The sequence below is a fragment of the Crassostrea angulata genome, chromosome 7 (genome assembly GCF_025612915.1).
Source record: "Crassostrea angulata isolate pt1a10 chromosome 7, ASM2561291v2, whole genome shotgun sequence".
Lineage (NCBI taxonomy): Eukaryota > Metazoa > Mollusca > Bivalvia > Ostreida > Ostreidae > Magallana > Magallana angulata.
The window spans coordinates 24,018,071-24,039,209 of record NC_069117.1 but is presented as its reverse complement, the minus strand read 5'-3'; the positions used below and the strand labels follow the sequence as shown (position 1 = coordinate 24,039,209).

Here is a 21,139-nt window from a genome sequence, read left to right as displayed (position 1 = left end):
TTCAAATCTTTATGAAATGACAATGCTGTTTTGTCATGTAAACCTAACAAAATGGGTTGTTTAGATAGTAAAGGATAGGTTTTACATAAGAAGGATGAATATTTACAAGAATTTCTGTAGCTCCATGGAGTCATGCTGAGAATATATCTCTTTCTTCTTCTGTTCATGTCAACGGAGGAAACTGGTCAAGAGATTGGTACGTTCTAAAGAACTTTTCCATTTGAGCCTTAACTTTGTGTTAACACATTAGTTAAGGTAACATCTTATGTATTTAATTTTCATGCGTAACATTCAATGTCTAATTTTCTTTCGACTGCATAAGGTTTCAATTATTATTATTATAGACCTCGCTTTCGCTTTGAATACGCCTTCAGTGATGTCAGCTACTGACTTGTCCAATGCCGTTGACTTTATATATTACATCACTGAACGCCTCACCATCGGACCTAGTAACACCTTGGTGACTGCTGTTACATACTCCAAAACCCCAACTCAGCACTTCAACCTTACTGCATATTCATCAAAAGAAGCGGTGCTATCTGCTTTGGCTACAATGAAATCTGCAAACAGATCGTTTGAAGAGTCAAATTCAAATGAGGTTCTTGATTTTTTTAGAACAACAGGATTTAGGGATTCCCGAACGACTTCATCGAAACTTGTTGTGCTAATCATGGTGAAAGGACCAACTAGCCGAACACTGACTACATGGGCAGCACAAGATTTGTTCGATGTATATAGTAATACAATGATAACAGTCGGACTGGATTCTTTAACTGACAGTGATAAAAATCTTCTTCTATCCATAGCACAAGATGATTCAAGGACGTTTTACGTTAGTGACTTCAAGTACAGTTGTCATATTGTTCCAAATATCACAAATTTAATAGGTATGTAAAAGAACATTTTAATAACAGTATTATTCCATGTTTTTGTATGCTTAATACAATTTGACATGCATGTATCTATCAAAGAACATTTTAAATTTAATTTAATCAGGTGTGACATTGTTTAGTTTATTAGGCTTTGCACCAAACACAGTCTATGACCTTTAGCAGTTTAGCAAAGGCCCTGGTCACCTGTTGTTCTTGCTGGCTAGGGAGTCTTATCTTTATCATTCGCTGCTATTTTAAGTAGATCTATTATAAGTGTTCTAGTGTGTGATATAGTTCACAATCTACTATTAATCTAATGCAAATCCAATGATTGTCAATTTACACAGCATGCATATCCTTACAACACTCTATTATTTTTCAATTGCTGTAGTATAATACAGTTCTATAGTTTTATTCTTACTTGTCTTGTGTATCCAGAAAAAAGACCGTATTCAAAAATGAAGTTATTTATCGTTTTGTATACATCAAAGTCAATTCATCAAATCATTCATCAATGTAAGGACCTTCATTGAGTTCAACTGGTTATATGTATCGTTACTCAACAACGACATTGGTATTGCTAAATTTTAATGTATATAGTGTTTTTCACGATTCTTGGTTAACAATAAGTAATCATGCTAAGATAAGTATAAAGGTCTTGACACTCAACAGAGTTTCCGATAAATTGATTTTGAGTGGTTTGAAGACGCGTCTTGATATTTTTTAGTCTTTTAGAAGTTTAAAAGATTAAAAGGACGTTTTGTAACCATGTCTGCATGTCTCAGCGGGCAGTTTCTAACTGATCTAACAAAGGTTGTTTTTTTTTCTACTTTTTCCCTCTCAGATTCAACAGCAGACACAAGCATAATAGAAGACTGCCCCGACCCGTATGCCATTATAGATACCACGACTCCTGTCTACCCCACAAAAGGTAACCACTCCATATTAGTGTAAGAAACACACCACCAGAGATAATCAAATCTTCTGACATGATGCAATTATTCCAATGTGTTGTTTTCAATAATACATGTATATCGTTGTAGCAAATTTTATCATTAATCATGTCCTTAACTTCATATCGACCTAACACTGAAATAAAAAAGCCTGTATTGTTATTGTCTTTCTCTTTGTATTTTAAACTATTTCAATTACTGAGTGCATTCTATTTTAATTGTTATTGCTTTTATTCTTATCTTGATTTAATCAGATATATTGCAGTGGAAAGGGTGTTTTGACTCCATTTGACAAATATAAAAAAAAGTCTTAGTATTTGCCTTTAATTGCTTTCGATTTTGCAATTCCTTCATTACAAAAAAAAAACCTTCAAACATTAACGTTTACAATTTTAATCTCGCAAAACTGTAAGCTTGCATTTCTTTCAACAGTAATATAATTAATACATGTTATGCATTAATTTTTCTGAATAAAACCTGATTTTAACTTGAGTATATGATATTCATTCGTTTAAAAATATTCTTCTCTTTAATGACAAGTGAACAGAAGCCACTTTGTATAGTAACTTGTAAAAATTAACTCACTTGTGCATAAAATTACTAATCGAAGTGACACATTGTATTATAGGCATATCAAAAGTTCAAATGGCGTCATTTATTTCAATTGACAACTTTGAGGATAAAAATCAAAAGGAAAAATTTATCACGTATAACATGATATGAATTACTGAGAAGTAGGTTATGTTCTCGGTATACGTACATGTATACTTCGTGCAATTAAGAAGGAGATTGGAGCTTTGCTCCCTTTCCACCATCTTAAACATTTTAACTTTACATGATATAGTTACAAAACGCATTGCTTTTGGTTTTGTGTAAAACGTACATGTACCATAATGTTGAAGAGAACAATTCAGATTTCATTGTTGAGTTGATCATTGTAATTATTTACTAACCATTGTGATATTTTGTTTCTTTTTAATGTCCTTCTAAATGTTTAGTACATTTTAGAAGCTCATGGTATTTATTTCATAAGTTTACATATTTGTTTATTAAAAACTGAGAGCATGAAGAATCATGCTGGAGATAATTAACATAAATAAATCTAAAAATACATTTAATGGTTAAATGCTGTACAATTTTAAAAATTTGTATATTATAGGAGCAATTTTACAAGTGCTGGTCTAATTTAAATAAATAAGGAATAAGAAATCATTCTTTGAGAATTATGAAGTGATAATTTCGTTCGGGGCGTGATCAAATATATAATCAAATAAAGCCCGAAGGGCTTTATGATAGATCTGATCAAGCCCTGACCGAAATTATCACCTCATAATGTTCAAAGAATGATTCCTTATTTCTTATATTTACATAATTTTAAAGCATTGTACGATTAGATATTTAAATATAAATAAGCAAACCCTGCTGGCGCCCCAATTTGATGTTATGGGTTTTATAATGCAAAATCGATACGTAGTGTTATCACAGGCAAAGACACTGGAAAATGTAAATATAATGAAATATTGTACAATTCAAAAACGCAATAATCTACATTATGAATTAAATAATATGGACTTTCTTTTCACATTGATATCTAAAGGTATTCCATTCCACCTTACCACCACTCAAATAAGGTGTCGTGTTAAATACTTATGTATTAAAGCTGTTTTCAATCTTTTCAATATAATATTTTCTCATTCTAGTGTTCATATATTGTCAAGTAAAGTACACAACCATCGCTGCTTTCCTTATCGTCCTATGAAGTGAAATGAAATTGGGTCGCTTGTATCAGACAATAGCTTACGAAATGAATAGTCGGGATCGGCATTCTGACTGAATCACCAGGTGGTATCAGTCAATTATACTTTTCATATGTATGAACTACATTTTAAATGTCAGCATTTAAGTTTTCAGTATTAAGGTATGAACATTTGAGAATGAATTCTCTTGTGGAACATTAAATATACAAACAACCGAATTTGATTCCGGTTTTTGTCATAAAACTTTTTTTAAACTGTCAAAGATGATGACCGAACAAGTTGTGTCATAATTTGAAAGAAACTAGATATATACAAGTTTGACTGGTCTGTAATCAAATTTTCTTTTTTAAAGTGTACTTTACATAGATAACATCGAAAACCTTTTCATGCGGAGCCCGTTTGTCTGAATATCAAATTTAAATCCATTCAATTGTAGTGGGTTTTTTTAAAAAATTTTATAGCAGTAACAGATAAAAGAACTAATGAAGCAAAAATGCAACTTCGAATTTACATTCCATTTTAATACAAGTCTCAAGTTTGGATAACAAAGGAACGAAAACAATCGTGTCAAATCCAACGATTTCTTTTACAGTAACAAGCATAGATAATGTTGACTGTGCCTCTAATTTGAGATGAGTCAGAAGAAATGGACAAGAAACACCAAACATGTTCTTTGAACTTTTATAATGTGTATGACAAAAAAAATAAATAAAAAAAAAACAAATCTAAACACAGTTGAAAGAAAGAAAAATGTTTCAGATAAAAACCATCAAACTTCAAAAATCACGAATACAGGCTTCGTGATTATGGCTTAGTTAACACATTTTCGATACTTAGTTGAAAATTATTGCATTTTTTAATTGACGAGCAATTATTTTGTTTTTATTGCACGAAAAAATACAGAGAACTACGATAAACGTTTTAAGTATACAAAAGAAGTTTAAAAGTAAAATATAGTTTTATCTAAGGGGTTTTATAATATAAACGTACCTTGATGTTATTTCACTTATTTCAAAAAATGTATTTATTTTAGATGATTCTTTTCCGCTGGTCACCATCGCTGCATTGATTGGGTTTCTTCTTCTCCTGGCCTGTATCATCATTGTCTATAAGGTTGTTAAAGGAAATGCTAAAGACGCCGCGGTGCTTAGAGCTATAGAAGTGTATGGAGAGGCTCGACTAGGAACCTCCAAGGGGTCCTTTTGCCTTGATGAACTGGGAAGGTCCAGTAGAGCTGAAGAAAATAAATCCTCTTACACCCAGAGATTAGCGCTGGCCAGAAATTTTACAAACTTATACAGATGGCATAATTCTCGCTAAATGATAATATAATGTTAATAGGGATAAACTATATCTTCATTATTATTACATGTAGTTCAGTATATGTGAATATGAATAGCAGGTTCATTTGTTTATAAATCTTTATTTGAAAGTGCAAAATATGTATAAAAATGTGAAATTCCTTTCTTTTTCTTTAATATAACATTGCTAAACATATTGTAATGTTTTTATAATGTTTGTATAATTTCAATTTTAAAACTGTGAAATTCCTTCCCGTTCCTTTCGCAGAACAATGCTAAACAGATCGTAATGTTTTAAATAATGTTTATATAATTTTAAATTTACAAATGTGAAATTCCTTCCTTTTCCTTTAACATAACAATGCAAAACATGTCATAATGTATTAAATAATGATTAAATGATTTTAAAAAATTTGATTTTATAAAATGATTTATTATGAAAGAAGTTGAAGAAGAAATTTAATCAGTCTCATAATACTGTTTTGTCATATTCTGTTGTGTTCAAATTTATTATGAATATGTCAAACTGAATATATTGCTTTTTGGGAGGATTACGATTATTGTGCACCATTTTCTTTGATTCTTCTGAAGATTATAAAGTGACATGCAAATAGAAATGCAGATACATGTAGACTTTGGCTAAGTAACGTCGTAAAACTTATTGTGTGTTAAATGTTGAATGCACAATGTATTCTTGTCCATTAAAATTTCAATCAGCTCTCAAATTTTCTCATTATCTAATGGTTTTATTTTCTACAAGGTGGATTTCATTTCATTGCGCCAAAAAAATATTATTTCACCAATGCAATATATAATACAAATTTTGTGTGCCTTTTCTAATCATACAGGAATTGACTTTGATTGGTTTTATTTAACGGAAGAAACCCAAATCATCCTCTCGAAGAGGAAAGTTAAAACATACAAACAAAAGTTACCTTTATACCAAACTGTTTTTGGGAGTTGATTTTAATCAACTCTCCTATGCAGTTACTCTGGCAAACCGAAAGTGAAACAGTGTTTGGAACTTAGCACAAATCATCACCGCTGACAAATTTTGTTCCTGAAAATAATACAAAAATTCGATGTAATGTATGGTGAAGCATTGTTTTTCAAGGAAACTTATCTATAAACACTTTGAAAATAGTCAGATTTTATATAATACGAACAATTTAGCTATTTTTGAAGTCTCATGTATTCCTACGCCAGAGTTTAATATAGTCTCGTTCAACCAAACACTCGGCTGTCTCCGTAATCTCCGGCAAACAGAGAGGTTCTGCTGCTTGTCGGAGATTAACGGAGACACCTGAGCGTCTGGTTGAACGAGACTAGAATTAGATATCAATAGTGCTTAGATCCATACAATTTTAAGAATTGTTTTGATTACTAATACATAGTTTGAAATCTATCTCTAAATATTACACAACATGATTCTTATGGGGTTTCTCTAATTTCTTGTCGGAAAAGTTTCATAAAATTTCATATTATAAAAAAGTGCGTAATTTAAATACAGACTAGAAACTAATTGCCACGCAAGATAAGTTGATTTAAAAATAAATGATAATTGATAAAATCAACTCCCGTCAGTACTTCAGTGCTTTGATTTCAATTGTTAACACCTGAAGACAAAACAATTATCTTCCATGTTTTCATTTATACTTTTAAATAAAGGTCAGGACATGTTCTATGTAACAACAGTTACATTTACCGGGAGAAGTGATGTTTCAGGCAGATATAAACCACAGACAAGTTCTTCATGATAAAATAGATAAACACTATCTAGCGATCTAGTGTTTGTTCATTAAAAGTTTGTTTTAATCTTGGTATTTCATATCAAAAGTTCAATGTGTAAACTAAAACATGACCGGTCTTGTTTACATACATGTAACACGGAATTGGAAGTTCTGTATCGCACTTAATTATCCACGACTGACACTCAAATACATGTATTAAAAGTGCATTGAAAATGCATTCTGTAAACATTGTAAACATCTTAAAAAAAATTGTAAATGTTTTCACTGTTAAGCTCAAATAGTAACCATGCCCCTTTAAAAATTCTAGATTTTGTTTCAAAACAGATGAATCATTGCATGTGGTGAAAATTATTCTACTCTTTATTGCCCTTGTAAATCTTTCTTGTTATATCAATGATATATAGTGTTAAGTTTTGTTTTTTGTTGTTTTTCATTTTGTTGACGGCTCTCTTTGATATTTTTCGAGTGGACTTCAGAATTGAAAAATCGACCTCACTGTAATTAATTTCTGAAATTAGCCTGCGCTTTTACAATAACATTTTTATTTCACAACTAAATCTATTCGAATCAAGAATCTTGCTGATTATATAAAGAGTAAAAGCAACTGCATTGTATCTAAGTTCAAACAAATGTAATTACAAAGGGAAAATACAAAGTCTACAGTAAATTAGCCAGACAATTTGGTAAAATATCCATACAACGGGTCGGCTATTGTTCAGAATTCTTTGCGAGAATTTCTGTCAAACATCTAAATATCGATCGATTTTAAAGATCCTTTCCCTCTTATGAAGGTGTGAAATAAAACTAGAGCTGCATTTAAAAAAACGGTTAATGACACAATCATATGGAATATATTTAATTCTGAACCAAAATAAGGATTCTGGATTTGCACTCAATATAAAGGTAATAAAATCATATTTTAATTTTTTCATCTATGTTGAAAACATGTAAACGTCATAATTCAGTATCATGGTTTGTCGTATATAAGTCAGTCATGAACAAAGAAAAATTTCGACCGACAATCGATACTTCATGAGTAAAATTAATGATTGGCACGTGATCATTCTGTACTTAAAATTTTTGTTTGTATTAATTCTTTTTCAATTTCAATTTCAATTTTACAATTTCTGCGAAAAAAAACCCCTGAAATTGATTTATTATAAACAAAATTGATATTTTATCTAATTATAAAGTATTTATGATTGTTTACTCATATACTTAATACGTTAATCAACCTAGTTTGATACATACAGTGTATGTATTAGTACACTATTACTTTACGTATTGAAAAAAAAAACTTGATGAATTTGTAACCTTTGACAATTTGTAAGTGATTAGTAAATCTGTTTTTCATTGAAGCATTTCATTAAAAAATCTTTGACGAATTCTTTTTTTAGTTTTTTTTTTTTTTTTTTTTTTAGTATTTAGAATGCTAATTTAACAAATTCGTTCAGAATATCTAACTTTTGTGTCCAGAACACCAATATAAAAAGACAGAATGTACGTCTTTATTCAAAGGCAAAGTTTAAAAACAAATCTTTAATAAACTGTGAGCTTATGTAGAAAATTTTAATGCAAAATGATTTTCTTTGTAAAAAATTCTCAAAGTGATTATTTTTTCATTTTCATGCTACATTTTATGTATTCGGTCTATGTAAAAATGAGTGTTGTCAATTGATTTATAATTACTTAATTCTGATAATACCATTGATATATATGAAATGATTTTTTTTTTCAATGTATTCCTTTGAAAAATTCTTAAAATAAGTGTAGCCTTCAGAAAAAACCAACCAAGTGCTAGGTATATTAAAAACTTTCAATAGGATATATATGCATATAATGTGTTCATTAAATCTAGATCTTTTTCATTTACACTTTTTTTCCTGTTCTTTCAAAAGTCAAGACTCTAAGTGCTTTAAGATTTCTTGTATTTAAAGTTTTTGACACATCTGATAAACTCGAAATCAAGGCCAACTAGTATTAAAGAAACTAGTTCGATTTTATAAAAGAATTCTTATCATTTTAATCGATTTGTACCAATTTCCATGTTCTGACGTTAAACTGTGTATACCCCTCTGGCTTCTGCAATGAGCTACAAAGCATATGTGCTAATATTTGAAGTCCAAGTATCTCCTTCATGTGGAAAAATAAACACTACGCAGGTCAGAATAGGGGAACAAAGCTCTTACTTCGTTTTGATGAAATAGAGCGCTTGGGGATGATTTAACACCTTCTCTTCCAAGCTAAGAAAAGTGTTTAATTTTCAATCTCGGTGTTATTGTAGCAAGAAGGAGGGGATTCTAATGGGTGTTTAAATTATAAGGTACAGGTTTCGGGTATTAGCCTCGATTATTACCAAACTTGTAACGCTGTCACGGATATTCAACATATCAATGTTTATCTTACTGTCCAATACATATATATTAGTTTGTGCGATTTACCTCTGTGTTGAATGACTTGTTAAAGTATTGTTTACCTGATAGGAAATATTTCTTCTGTATAAAAGGTGTTATTATATTGACAAGCAAACAGTCCGCAATCAAGAACTCAATTACCATAACAGTATATCGGATCCATTGTTCCGAAGCCATTGCCGGTCAAAAATCGCGGTAACCTAACACTTTCGTACTGAAAGCTTATTCTTTAAATTCAAAAATTCAGAAACTTTTCTGACAGGAAAACAAAAGCACCCCAAGAGTTGTTGATTCTTCGGGCTTGATCGAGGTTCCAGGAGAAATTGGTTCAGCAAGAACGGTAAACTCAAATCAGAGCTGGGTCGGAAAATACATCCATAAGCTGGGTCGGAGACTTCCTAGCCATGGCCAGGATCCTGTGGGTGATAGCGGCTCTGTCCCTGGTGTCACTCACCCACAGTATAACGAACGGTCAGTCACAAGACATATCTCAATATGCTACGTTATATTTAAATGATTTATTAATTTTGTTTTAAATATATTAGGTTATTTATTATTTATATTTATTAAATTAATTATAAAGTTATTTTACATTAAATTTAAAAAAAATTCTAAAAAATTCTGGTCACTATTTTTTTAATAGATCGAAATACTTTTATTTGTAATATCAATTTTTATGTATATTTTGATACGCTAGTTTCATTTTTACATGCGGCTGTTATATATATCTTTGTTCTTCTAATAGAGAATTGAATTATATATTAAAATCGATTAAAGATACTTTTAAAAGAAGCGATGATTGCATGAAAATATAATTGTAGTTTATGGTTTTCCATTGGAGACGTATCTGATTCTCAAATGTACCATACATATCAAGCCTAATTAATTATATGAGAGTCAATTCGTTTAATCACTCAAACCTTTTATATATGATGGTACACGAGGTACAAAATGATACGCTTGCGTTTTAAAATAGTATTGACGTCAAGGGTCTAGTTATACAAAAAATTATGATACAGTCAAGTAATCAAAGCAAAATGTTATGAGAAAAAGAACCTTACATTTTTAAAGAAAACTAAATAAAAGAAACTCTCAGATTCATTAAAGGGGCATGGTCTCTACTTTGGTCAAATCATATTTTTCTATTTTTAGTGTTTCTTATGCTCTAGAAATGCATGTCTTGATATCAACCAAATTTGAGTGTCAGTCGTAGAATTATCATAATAAGCAAGGTACAGAGCTCACAATTCAAGTAAATGTAAACAAGGTTCGTGCCCTGTTTTTGTTTACATTGGTCTAATACCCTGTAAAAGTTCTTTTTCATGCTGATTTCTCACTCCTCTAATTCATTTAAGTATAAAAAAATACATGTAGTTCCTAGCGTTTATCACATAAATATGTATCAATAGTCAATGGTTGAAACTATGACAGTAGACATAATACAGAAAATTAATATAATAATAGATATCAGTAAGTGCAAAACTGACCGGATTTTTTCAAGAATAACACATTCCTTGTGTAATCAGAAATAAAGTCATTTGAATATGAATTGTTTTTGAAATTGCAGGTTTAGATCTAATATATTAGATCTAAACCTGCAATTTCAAAAACATGACGTAAGCTTTGTTTACATGACAAATACTGTGAGCTCTGTATCACGCTTATGACACGACAACTCACACTAAGATTTTGGTTGATCATTAGGTATGCCTTACTAATGCCTTACTAAAACCGGGGAGAAAATTAGACCAAAATCGTGACCATGCACCTTTAAAAATCTTACAATGTTCTTTTGCTTTCCCTCCATAGTTATTTTTCAAAAATTTTGTAGAAAATTGAATGCGTCAATACTACTGGATATAACACAGACATCATTAAAAAATCATTTTAAAAAGAACAATTTACGTTATTTTTGCTTGACCTTTAAACAATCAAGGGTCGTAATTATCTGTCTTCTTCTATTTAACCAGCTTAAAAATTGTTGCAATTTATTTTTAAATCTAAGAATTAGAAAATCAAATTTCTATTACTTATTTAAGATAACGTGGGGAAGATTCAGAGATTTTTAATTGTTTCTCAATAGTCTACATATTTAACACTACTTCGGCTGTTTTTCATTTTTGTTGGTTCTATTAGGCATGGCAACGATTTTGGCTAAGGCATTTTCAATTTGAATTTTTCTATTTTTAATGATCAAAATGTTTTAGTAATGCATGATGAAGGTCATCTGAAATTGAATATCGGTTGTTGATTTTCAAGCGAGATACAGAGCTCAAAACTTTTTGTAATGTTTGTAAAGTTTGTGCCATGTTTTTGTTTACCTATGTTTTGTTGGTTTTTTTAAACATATTTGATTAGTTCAATATGATTTTTGACAGACTTCAGAAACTATGTAATTGTGCACAAGAACATCTTGCAAGAAGTAAAACAAAATTATCAAGCAAAAACATGGCATAAGCTTCATTAAAATAGAATCGTGAGCGACCCCCCCCCCCCCCCCCCCTTCCCTTTCCCTTGCGTCAAAGACAGATTTCCGAATGTCAGTCTCGCAAATTAATTTGTAATGTAAAAATGATATTAAAAATCCTTTCAAACGTGTGTTTTTAAAGAATCATTCCATTTGGATTTCCTAAATATATGTAACTGTTATACTATAAATCAAATATGCCAAGACTTCGTGTATTTCCTACATGTCGGTACGTTCTTGGGCATTTAAGTCATTCTCTAAGCAAAAATAAATTGTATAAATTCATTGGGATATGTTTGTTGAAATGTGTTGTATAAAATCTACCGACACAGGTCACGTGACCAACCAACCTTATCCCAGAAAAGTTTTTTTTATATTAATTTACAAAACTTCTCAATTTGATGAGTCATTTTTTTTATTACAAATGCAAGCATACATAAAGAGTGAAACAGGGTAGTAAGCTTACATCGAAACTAAACATTATTCTGTTTGTGTCTGATGTTACAGATTAGTTTTTTGCTTACACGAGATTTGTTTCTTGCAGACGTGGTTTACATTATTGACACCTCTGGAAGTCTTAATCAGACCGACCTGGAGTACTCAGTAGATTTTTTAATTGACGTCACAAATTATCTGACGATTGGATCGAGCGACATCAAAATATCTATAGTGACATTCTCCAATGTCTCTATTGTACAACACAATTTTAACAGCTTATCCGATAAGGCTGCGGTGTTGACAGCGCTCCAAAATCAGAAATCCATAACGACAGCAGGCGGCACCAAAACATATGAAGCACTTAATGACGCAAACACCCTTTTCACGTCAGCATCAAGCGGCAGACGTACTGGAGTAAACCAGACGGTGGTGGTTCTGACTGACGGGAAGTCTGACAACCTGCTCAATACAAGGTCAGCAGCGGAGGCTTTGCATATGCAAGGAATAGAGGTCTTCTCTGTGGGAGTGGGTAGCGAAGTTGTTGACGACAAAACGGAGCTGTACGCCATTGCCAGTGATCCTGACTCCTACTACCAGCATGACATTGAGAACTTCATCCATCTCTGTAACGTTGTCCCGACACTGGCCCTCAAGTTAGGTAAGCTGATAGCAACGCAGTTATAGTTTTACATAATATGATTGATGGTTTCCTACTCTATAGAGCACAGTATTGCAAAATTAGATATACAAGTATTTTTTCCATTTTTTCATGAGAAACATAGCCAGAAACAATATGACTAAAATTTTGAATGGGTGTTATGATATGTTTATGTGCTAATTGTGTACTTAGATCCAAGCATCGGTACTATAACACTACCACCTGACTGTGTGACCACCACCACAACGACTGCTGCTCCGAAAAAGAAAGCCCCGGCCGCCACTACCACTAGTGCTGCCACTACCACTGTTTTAACTACCACCACTAGTGCTACCACTACCACTGTTCCAACAACTACCACTAGTGCTGCCACTACCACTGTTCCGACAACTACGACTAGTGCTGCAACTACCACTGTTACAACCACTACCACTAGTGCTGACACTACAACCACTGCATCTGCAGGCACCACTACTACAGCTGCAAATCCACAAAGCCAGCAATCTGCAGCAACAGACGACTCCTGTACGTTTTCAAATTGTTCATATTACACCTTCAGAAGGAAATTGTGATTGAAATTGTAATCATTTTTTTATTTGTTTTAGCGTCTTCTACTCCAATAATCGCTGTGGGGGCTGCAGCCTCTCTTCTCCTTTTGTCTTCAATCCCTGGTGGATACTTCATGTACAAAGCGGCGCTTAGGAGAAAAATTCGACAAGAAGAGAAGGAAGAAGAAGTCCAAGACGCCATTCAACCATATGAAAATTCGGCACCAAAGCATTTAGGCCCGGGAAAACCCGCTTGGCAAGCGTAGAAATTCTTATTTACATGAACATTTGTAATTAAAGGAACTTGGTGCTATCTAAAGAGCAAATTCTTTATTTTAGAAAATGTAAATAAAATATAAATTGCTTTATATAAACCTATAGTAGTACTGTCTGAATATTAACAAGCTAAAGCTGTTTACCTACATACATTGTACACTCAGTAACAAACAATATATATAAGAAATGGACCTTCACGAATTGAAACGTAAAGGAAATCATATTTTGTTTAACGGTGAATTGCACTATTATAATAAACTAAGTTTTGTGTTGTTGATATAATACGTGTAAATGGTAAACACGTGTACATACTGTGAATAGTTCTAAGGGGACCACATCACTCTTTTTTTTAAAAAAAAATGGAATAAAACTCTGCATACAGTGATAAACAGTATTACATACTTCTAAGACTTGTTAGATTTTTTTCTTTGTTGGCTTTTTCTGTTTGTAAATAAACTTGTAAAACATTACCTTATTATTTTGTTTTATTTGTATTGTGGTTTTCTTTGAGAATAAGACGTTATCCACGGGCAAGTACCAGTTACTTGGAAGTATTCTAAGTAGACTTTGTCGTCTATCGGAGTATTTTTTAAAGTTTTTAGCATCTAATTATTCAAAGGTTTACTACATTGCCATTTCTTTTCTCCACATGTAAAAAGAAATGGTTTATTATAATCCCTTCCTTTATCTTCTGACCAAATTAATTATATAATGAATTCTACACGGTTTAGCGATTTAAAGTTTGTTTTCGGTATGTTGCGATCTTTTAACTAGGGATAAGGGCATGTTCATAGTTCACGTCAGTCTTCGCTGTCTCTTATTGTACCTACCCAAAACAAACGCTCTTTGATATATCCAGAATTACGTAAACCTTTTTTTAAAGAGTATCTAATTCTGTATCATAACAACAATATTAAGACGCATGGAGAGGGCTTAAATCGATTTTGCACTTGTGATTAATTCATTGTGCATATCCTACATTAATCGCTGCAAGATTTACGTTATCCTCTTCCTGCTACTAAGGTTTATAGATAATCCCTCAAAGAAAGGAGTCATTGTTTCATCGTTAAACTTGTTAATTTTTAATCTGGCATGCTTAGTCGTAAATACAAGGTACCCTGAACCTGCCAAACCTCTATTGCTAGCAACAATTACATGGTATACCTGTGTATATACTTTTAATTTCTCGACATGGTGTGAAAATTTGATCATGAGAAAAAACTTCTGTCTCTCCTATCTATTATTGATATCATGTGTACTTGTTGGAGTTGTAGCCATATACAAAGGTAAGATTCCTCTCTTTCCTTTCTCTTATTCGCTTTCTTCACCTATCAGTCCTCCTTGCGTGCGTCTCTCTCTCTCTCTCTCTCTCTCTCTCTCTCTCTCTCTCTCTCTCTCTCTCTCTCTCTCTCTGAGATGAACAATCTTACGAAACATTAAACATTTCCCATATTAATTCACAGATAAAATTATCTTTCTCAGAGAGAGAGAGAGAGAGAAAGAGAGAGAGAGAGAGAGAGAGAGAGAGAGAGAGAGAGAGAGAGAGAGAGAGAGATTTGAACCAATTTTATCCATAAAGTTCATCAGTATTTTTTTTTAAAAATGTCTTTATTTGAATATCCCCTGGTTTAAACAAATATTGAGTCTTCATTCTGTTTTGTTTAGATATTGTTCTAGCCATTGATACATCGGACAGTGTCGATGCTTCAGATCTCAAGGATGCCATAGACTTTATTTACAACGTCACAAAATGGATAACAATAGGCCCGCAAGATATCCAAGTGGCGGTGGTGACGTATGCTAGCGACGTCACGGAGCACTTTGACCTTGATGATTACCTCACTAACAATACTTTGTTAAGCGCAATGGAAGCTCTGAAGTCAAAACTTACACCAGGTGGCGGCACGTATACTTTTGACGCCCTGACATACGTCAAAACAACGTCATTTTTGCCCATGCGCGGCTCCCGGAATAACTCGATGAAGGCGGTATTAGTGATGACGGATGGTCAGTCTACGAACTATCCGCTGACAGTCAAAACGGCAAATGAACTACGAACCGAGCTGGGAGCCGAGGTTTTTGCCATCGGGGTTGGACAAGACTCAAAGAAAAATGTGGAGATTCAAGGAATAGCGAGCGATCCCGACTCTTACTACGTGTACTATGTGGATTCCTTTGATTACCTTTGCAGCGTGGTGCCGTCCCTCGTCCCAAAACTTGGTTAGACTTCATAAAATATAAGTATCGTAAGATCTTAAACTTTCCGTCATGAATTGTAGTACATTAAGTTCATGTTAGTCTGCAAATGGTTTCAGATCCAGACGCCTTTGCTCAGGGTGTGTCGTCTTGTCCCACAGCAGCGCCAGTTGAACAAGGTAGTCACTTGATCGTGCAGACAATTGCAATTTCTCTTTGATTTTTTATAAGCACTTGGTGGGTATTCACCATTCAGAGTCTTAAAATAAATATTAATTATGATTTCTTTCTTTTCAGATGAGGTTGCTACGTCTAGTTCCAACTCCAGCGTCATCATTGCCACAGTGGTCTTGGTTGCGGTTGTCCTGCTTTCCGCCACCATAACGACGGCTGTCATTATTGAGAGATCCACGTACGTGCATAGGTGTAAAACTTATGATGCCGCATCCTCCATAGTGCAAATGGGCGGGAATATAAGTCCAAAGGGTTAACATTCATCCCTAACAAAAAAAAAGCAGAAGCGATATGGCAAAACATGAATACAGTGTACTTATTTGTAGCATAATCATCTACATTATCATGTACGGCAATTTTAAGCTTAAACGGTTTATTTAGCCCCAGCTCCAAATTATTGCCAGGGACCTTAATACCGGTATATCAAACGAATCAGAAAGAAAATGCTTACAAACTTGAAGTGTAAAAATACATGTAAATAAATGATAATCACATAGGTGGTGATGCATCCGTATTTCTGCGCAAGCCTAAATTGGTCTTTAGTAATGGATTTCCATTTCTTAAAAAAACCCACCGATAACAATTATAGGTAAAAAAAAAAACACAAAAAATACATAAAATTATAACTGCATTAAAAAGGTTCCATTTTTTATTCGTATAGGCGCGTTCCCTCCTTCACATCCATGGAAAGCCAGATATCCAGCATCGTAAACCAGTACGGAAACGCCCCTCTAGGGGAATCCCCAGCCAACTTCGATGCTTCCCAGTTAGATCACATCCCTGAACTTGGACCCCGCGAGATCAACCTGGATATCGTATCGCCCTCGCAGTTCCAGCCTCGTCTTGATCCAATCCCAATCCGGAACTTGGAATTGCTCTAAAAAATACTCGGTGTGCTCGATTGATGCAGAACGATGAACTAACTCCTGAAGAAGTTTTAGCTTCAGTTGTTATGGACATGTATGTTACTATCCGTTTGGTGCAACAAGTTTATGTAGATTGTTATTATTAAACTTATATGAGCGGTTATGTTTAACAGAAATAAATAAATGTATCAATAATTGTATCTAAACCGTCCATTGTTTTCCTGATTAATATTCTTTATAACATTCATACCATAATACCAAATGCAGCAATAGAAACTGCGTATAATGCATGATTGTTGACAATACCTATATGTATTTGCATAGACCAATCCACACTTTACAAAAGGTATGTCCCTTGGCCGCCATCTTTAGGGAAAAACCTATATATTTCTGACAGTAGCCTTTGTAGTTTAGAGGGTTGTAATTTCGTGATTTGACATTAGAAATCGGTTTCCTCTGTGAATTTTGATTGCCTCAAGTTGGGGCAACCCACACATCGAAGGAATAAATTGAATTCTAAGAGATTTCTTCACAGGACGCTCAAATATTTGGTTGCATAAAGAAGGGAAAAGTTGTTTTTTTCCCTTTTGACCTTTGGGTTGACACCGCAAAGGGGACACAACTTTTGCAAAGTGTGGATTGGACTATTGAAAAATACAGAACGATTAGTATAAAGTTCATAATTCTCAGAAAACATCTAATCTTTTATTTTTGCTCTGATAACACATTCTCATCATGAAATATACATGGATTAGTAGGATGTAGGATATTAGAATATGACGCCAAATAATAAATCAAAGTACTGGGAGTACTGAAAGACGGGGTCTTGAAAGATTGTCCTGGATTTCCTCGAATAAGCTTCCAAAATTTAAGAGTTTGAATTAGTTGTTACATTCTATGTTAATTCGGCTTTTTTGCAATTGTCTGATACTTTGTCTAAATTTTACTCAACCCCGGCCTTCATAATTGTAGATAATTGACACAATGTAATATATTATGTAAAATTAGACCCCAAGGAAAAAATTTCAAAATTACTACTAACTGGGAAAATCAAACAACTCTATCAAAGTAGGTAATTTTAATCATTAGATTTATTCAATTTTGGGATCAAAGGGAAAATCCACAAGTCGGACGGTATCCGTAATAAAAGTTTTATGAAAATCCCGATAACTCTAAAACTGCTGAATTAACAAACAAAGTGAACATTTGTATACCGATAAGAAACACAGGCACCTGACGTTAGAAGTATATTTTTTACAATAAGATTCCAAGAACTTTGACAATAAAAAGATTTGTCACGGTCGCCATTTTGATTTTTAAGACCGACTTATCTGACACGATTTTCTTCATTTGTGATTCATGCAAAATTAATTGGTAAAAATAAATCCGTTCGCCACATACTACTTTTTGTGTAAATTCGTGCATCACCTACACGAATTGCGATACAACCGTTCCTTTCCTTAAAAATCATGCTCCGAAAATCAGAGACATAAATAACAGAGATTGTCAACTCCGCCATCAGCGTGTTAATATTACTGGACCAACCTTATTTTGAGAACTACAAGTGCAACAGCAATCTTGTATAAGTCATTAAATTTGAACCTGATAGTGAACATGAACATGTACCTGTAAATATTTTAAGAATGTTTTAATTATCAAATATCTACAAAAACTCTTTATTTAGTTTTTAAATTACTTTTTAAAACTTATTCAATTTGACTTTTCACAAAGTAATGGTAATGCATTACTTCACTCATGTAATGGTAATGTAATGCATTACTTCAAGAAAATTAAGTAATGGTAATGGTAATTCAATGCCCTAATTCATGAAGTAATGGTAATGTAATGCATTATTTTACAATGTAATTCACCCCAAGCCTGATTCCAACTAAGCCGGAAAACATGAACATTAACATTTAACTTGGTTCTACTATCGATAAGATTGTATATATTATATGATGTATAAGTCTTCCAAAATGTATAATCTATTATATATATTTTGCTTACAATGCATTGTTTAAAATTTAAATTCAGTTTAATCAACTAAAGAGCCAACGAACGAGAAGGCAAATTCAGACTTGCTTTTATTTTCTTTGTACAAAATTCCTCTCGAGGCGAACAGCAGTCATACCGCAAGTAGACTGGAAGCCAATGAAACACCTATTTAATTTGTAAAACATCTGTGTAAAACCCATCCCGATTTTAACCTCGGCTTGCGCATGAAGTTTGGTAGTTTTAAGGTGAAAGATTGTCAAAATAAAATTCACAACTTTTCAAAAATGGCACATTGCGTTTGAGAACTTTAATTTCGATTCCACCATCATCCTCTTCTATTGATTAATGAGCTTGTAAACCAACTGAATCGTCAACGGCGCTGTGCATTCATGCAGTTACGTAACTCATTCCACATTTGAACCTGAGCAAGAATATTTTGATCAATAAAACTATTTGTTTATTTTCTAAATAGAATTTTGTTTATACACAGAGGACTTAAAAAGATTTAATGCGTGTTGTATAATAAATATTTACTGAAATGCATGAAAACTTTCTGCACTATTTTCTTACGCGTAGACTCGATTCATGTGTTCTACGCGTGCCATTCGGTTTGAGACTTCGGCTGACAGTAAACCAATAGACGGGGTCAGGTGACCCCGTCTAAAAATGAACAATAAATAAAGTTTCACAGTTAGTAATGAGGCATGATAACGCTTTTTTAGCGTTAAAACCTTTTTGTAAATGCGTTATACATAAATCATGTCTTTGTATGATTACGCGCAGCCTCGTAAGAAAAGGCCCTATTGTGTCTATTTTACGTTATTGTGACATTTTATTTTTCAGTAACTTACTGATACTAATGTGCCTTTGTAAAAAATTACTTATATTTGTGGTCAAAACTCTGACTTGAGGCTAAGTACTGACTTGAGGAAAGTCGGCACCAGGTGTCTTTTAAAATACTGTGTGGCAACGCACTTTGAAAAAAAAAATTACGCACTTTGAAAAAAAAAATTCAAAGTGCGTTTTTGAAACGAAATCAACGCACTTTGCATTTTTTTTTTAAGTATTGAAAATAGATAATTGAATTTCTAATTTGTTGATAGTGTGATGATTTGTTTACATTAATTACCGTCTTTGAGAACGGGGAAGGTTGGGGGTGGGTGGGGGTAGTGGAGGTTAACCAATGATACATGTAAAATACCAATGCATCATTTAATTGATTACAGGAAGAAGCTCTCCTATCCCTCTCCTTTCCTTCCAAAACATATTATTATATTCAGCCATTTAAAGTAATCGTTCAAGATTAAGGGAAGGAGAAATACGCTTTGTTGTAAATTAACTACTTAATTTTGAGATCAGTTCAAGGCGTAATCATAGCATTTCATGTATTTTTGCAAAATGTTTTCAAATAATGGTTTCTGGTGATGCCGTCTTTTGTAATGTTTCTGATATTTTATGTAACAAAATAATATACAACATGAATATTAATATATCAGAAAGGACGTACAGTGGTACTAATTTGTAAAATGTTGAATTTATTGAGTCTTTGTCCTTTGCTCTATGTTTTTATGACGATTGTTGATAGCTTTTAGGTAAATAGCGGAAAAATCGTAACGACAAAAGCGTTTATCAAGTGAAAATTAATTACTTTTAAGGATCAATGTTATTAATAAAACCAGAAACATAAATAACATTATATTAAGTTATTTCGTTATGCCTCTGATAAAACTAAAATCAAGTCGAGATCTGCAATTGGCAAAATTTTAAGTTGTATTTGATTACCTCAGATACGTAGCTTCGTTTTAGAAAGTGGTGGGAATAAGCTTTGAAAAAGGGGGGGGGGGGGGTATTACTTTAACTTCAATTTACTTCAATTTCAGTGTTAATTTCCTTCCTTTCGCTTCAGTTTCTTACTTGCTCCCAAAAAGTGGAGGGAAGGGGGGAAGCGGGGAGGGGGGAGGGGGTAACTCCATGTTAGTTCACTTTCTTATGTAAGTTTGCTTTAAAAAAAAGTAGGGACGGTGTGCAAGCCCCCTCACCTCCACCCCGATGATACGTGCCTGAACTATTCACACGTTGGAACAATAATCATAAAGAAACAATAGATGATCTTTAAAAGTTGAGATATCACAATGTTATATATATTTCACATCTGTTTGGAATCATATTTATAAAGCTATAAAACGTCTTAACACTTACAGTGTACAGTGTAACTGATCGATCCCCACCCCACCCAAACTCCCCGGTCCAAAAGGTTAACCCGCATTGAAGATTCATATTGACGGGAAAAGCTAGGTGTTTCACACATATGTGAAATAACGAGTAATTTAAAACCGAAAATTCTATCAAGTAATTGCATTTTACGACGGCAGAAAGTCGATCTTATATTTCGATCGGGTTCGGGAATCCAATG

The 21,139-nt window shown here is 33.0% G+C and overlaps 3 protein-coding genes across 3 annotated transcripts; all 3 read left to right on the top strand.

Annotated features, from left to right (window-relative positions):
* Positions 1–5,601, top strand: LOC128156459 (collagen alpha-3(VI) chain-like). Its single transcript, XM_052818621.1, has 4 exons — positions 1–196; positions 345–887; positions 1,717–1,803; positions 4,616–5,601. The coding sequence occupies exons 1-4, from the start codon at positions 133–135 to the stop codon at positions 4,900–4,902; spliced, it is 981 nt and encodes a 326-aa protein (XP_052674581.1). The 5' UTR covers positions 1–132; the 3' UTR covers positions 4,903–5,601.
* Positions 5,602–7,383: 1,782 nt separating this feature from the next.
* Positions 7,384–13,902, top strand: LOC128156457 (probable transcription-associated protein 1). The gene is made up of 5 exons (XM_052818618.1): positions 7,384–7,537; positions 9,311–9,519; positions 12,060–12,611; positions 12,804–13,136; positions 13,217–13,902. The coding sequence occupies exons 2-5, from the start codon at positions 9,453–9,455 to the stop codon at positions 13,423–13,425; spliced, it is 1,161 nt and encodes a 386-aa protein (XP_052674578.1). The 5' UTR covers positions 7,384–7,537; positions 9,311–9,452; the 3' UTR covers positions 13,426–13,902.
* A 743-nt stretch (positions 13,903–14,645) lies between these two features.
* LOC128156458 (collagen alpha-1(XX) chain-like) lies at positions 14,646–16,931 on the top strand. The gene is made up of 5 exons (XM_052818619.1): positions 14,646–14,721; positions 15,101–15,655; positions 15,751–15,810; positions 15,929–16,043; positions 16,527–16,931. Exons 1-5 carry the CDS (start codon positions 14,646–14,648, stop codon positions 16,744–16,746), a joined length of 1,026 nt encoding a protein of 341 aa, XP_052674579.1. The 3' UTR covers positions 16,747–16,931.
* Positions 16,932–21,139: the final 4,208 nt, after the last annotated feature.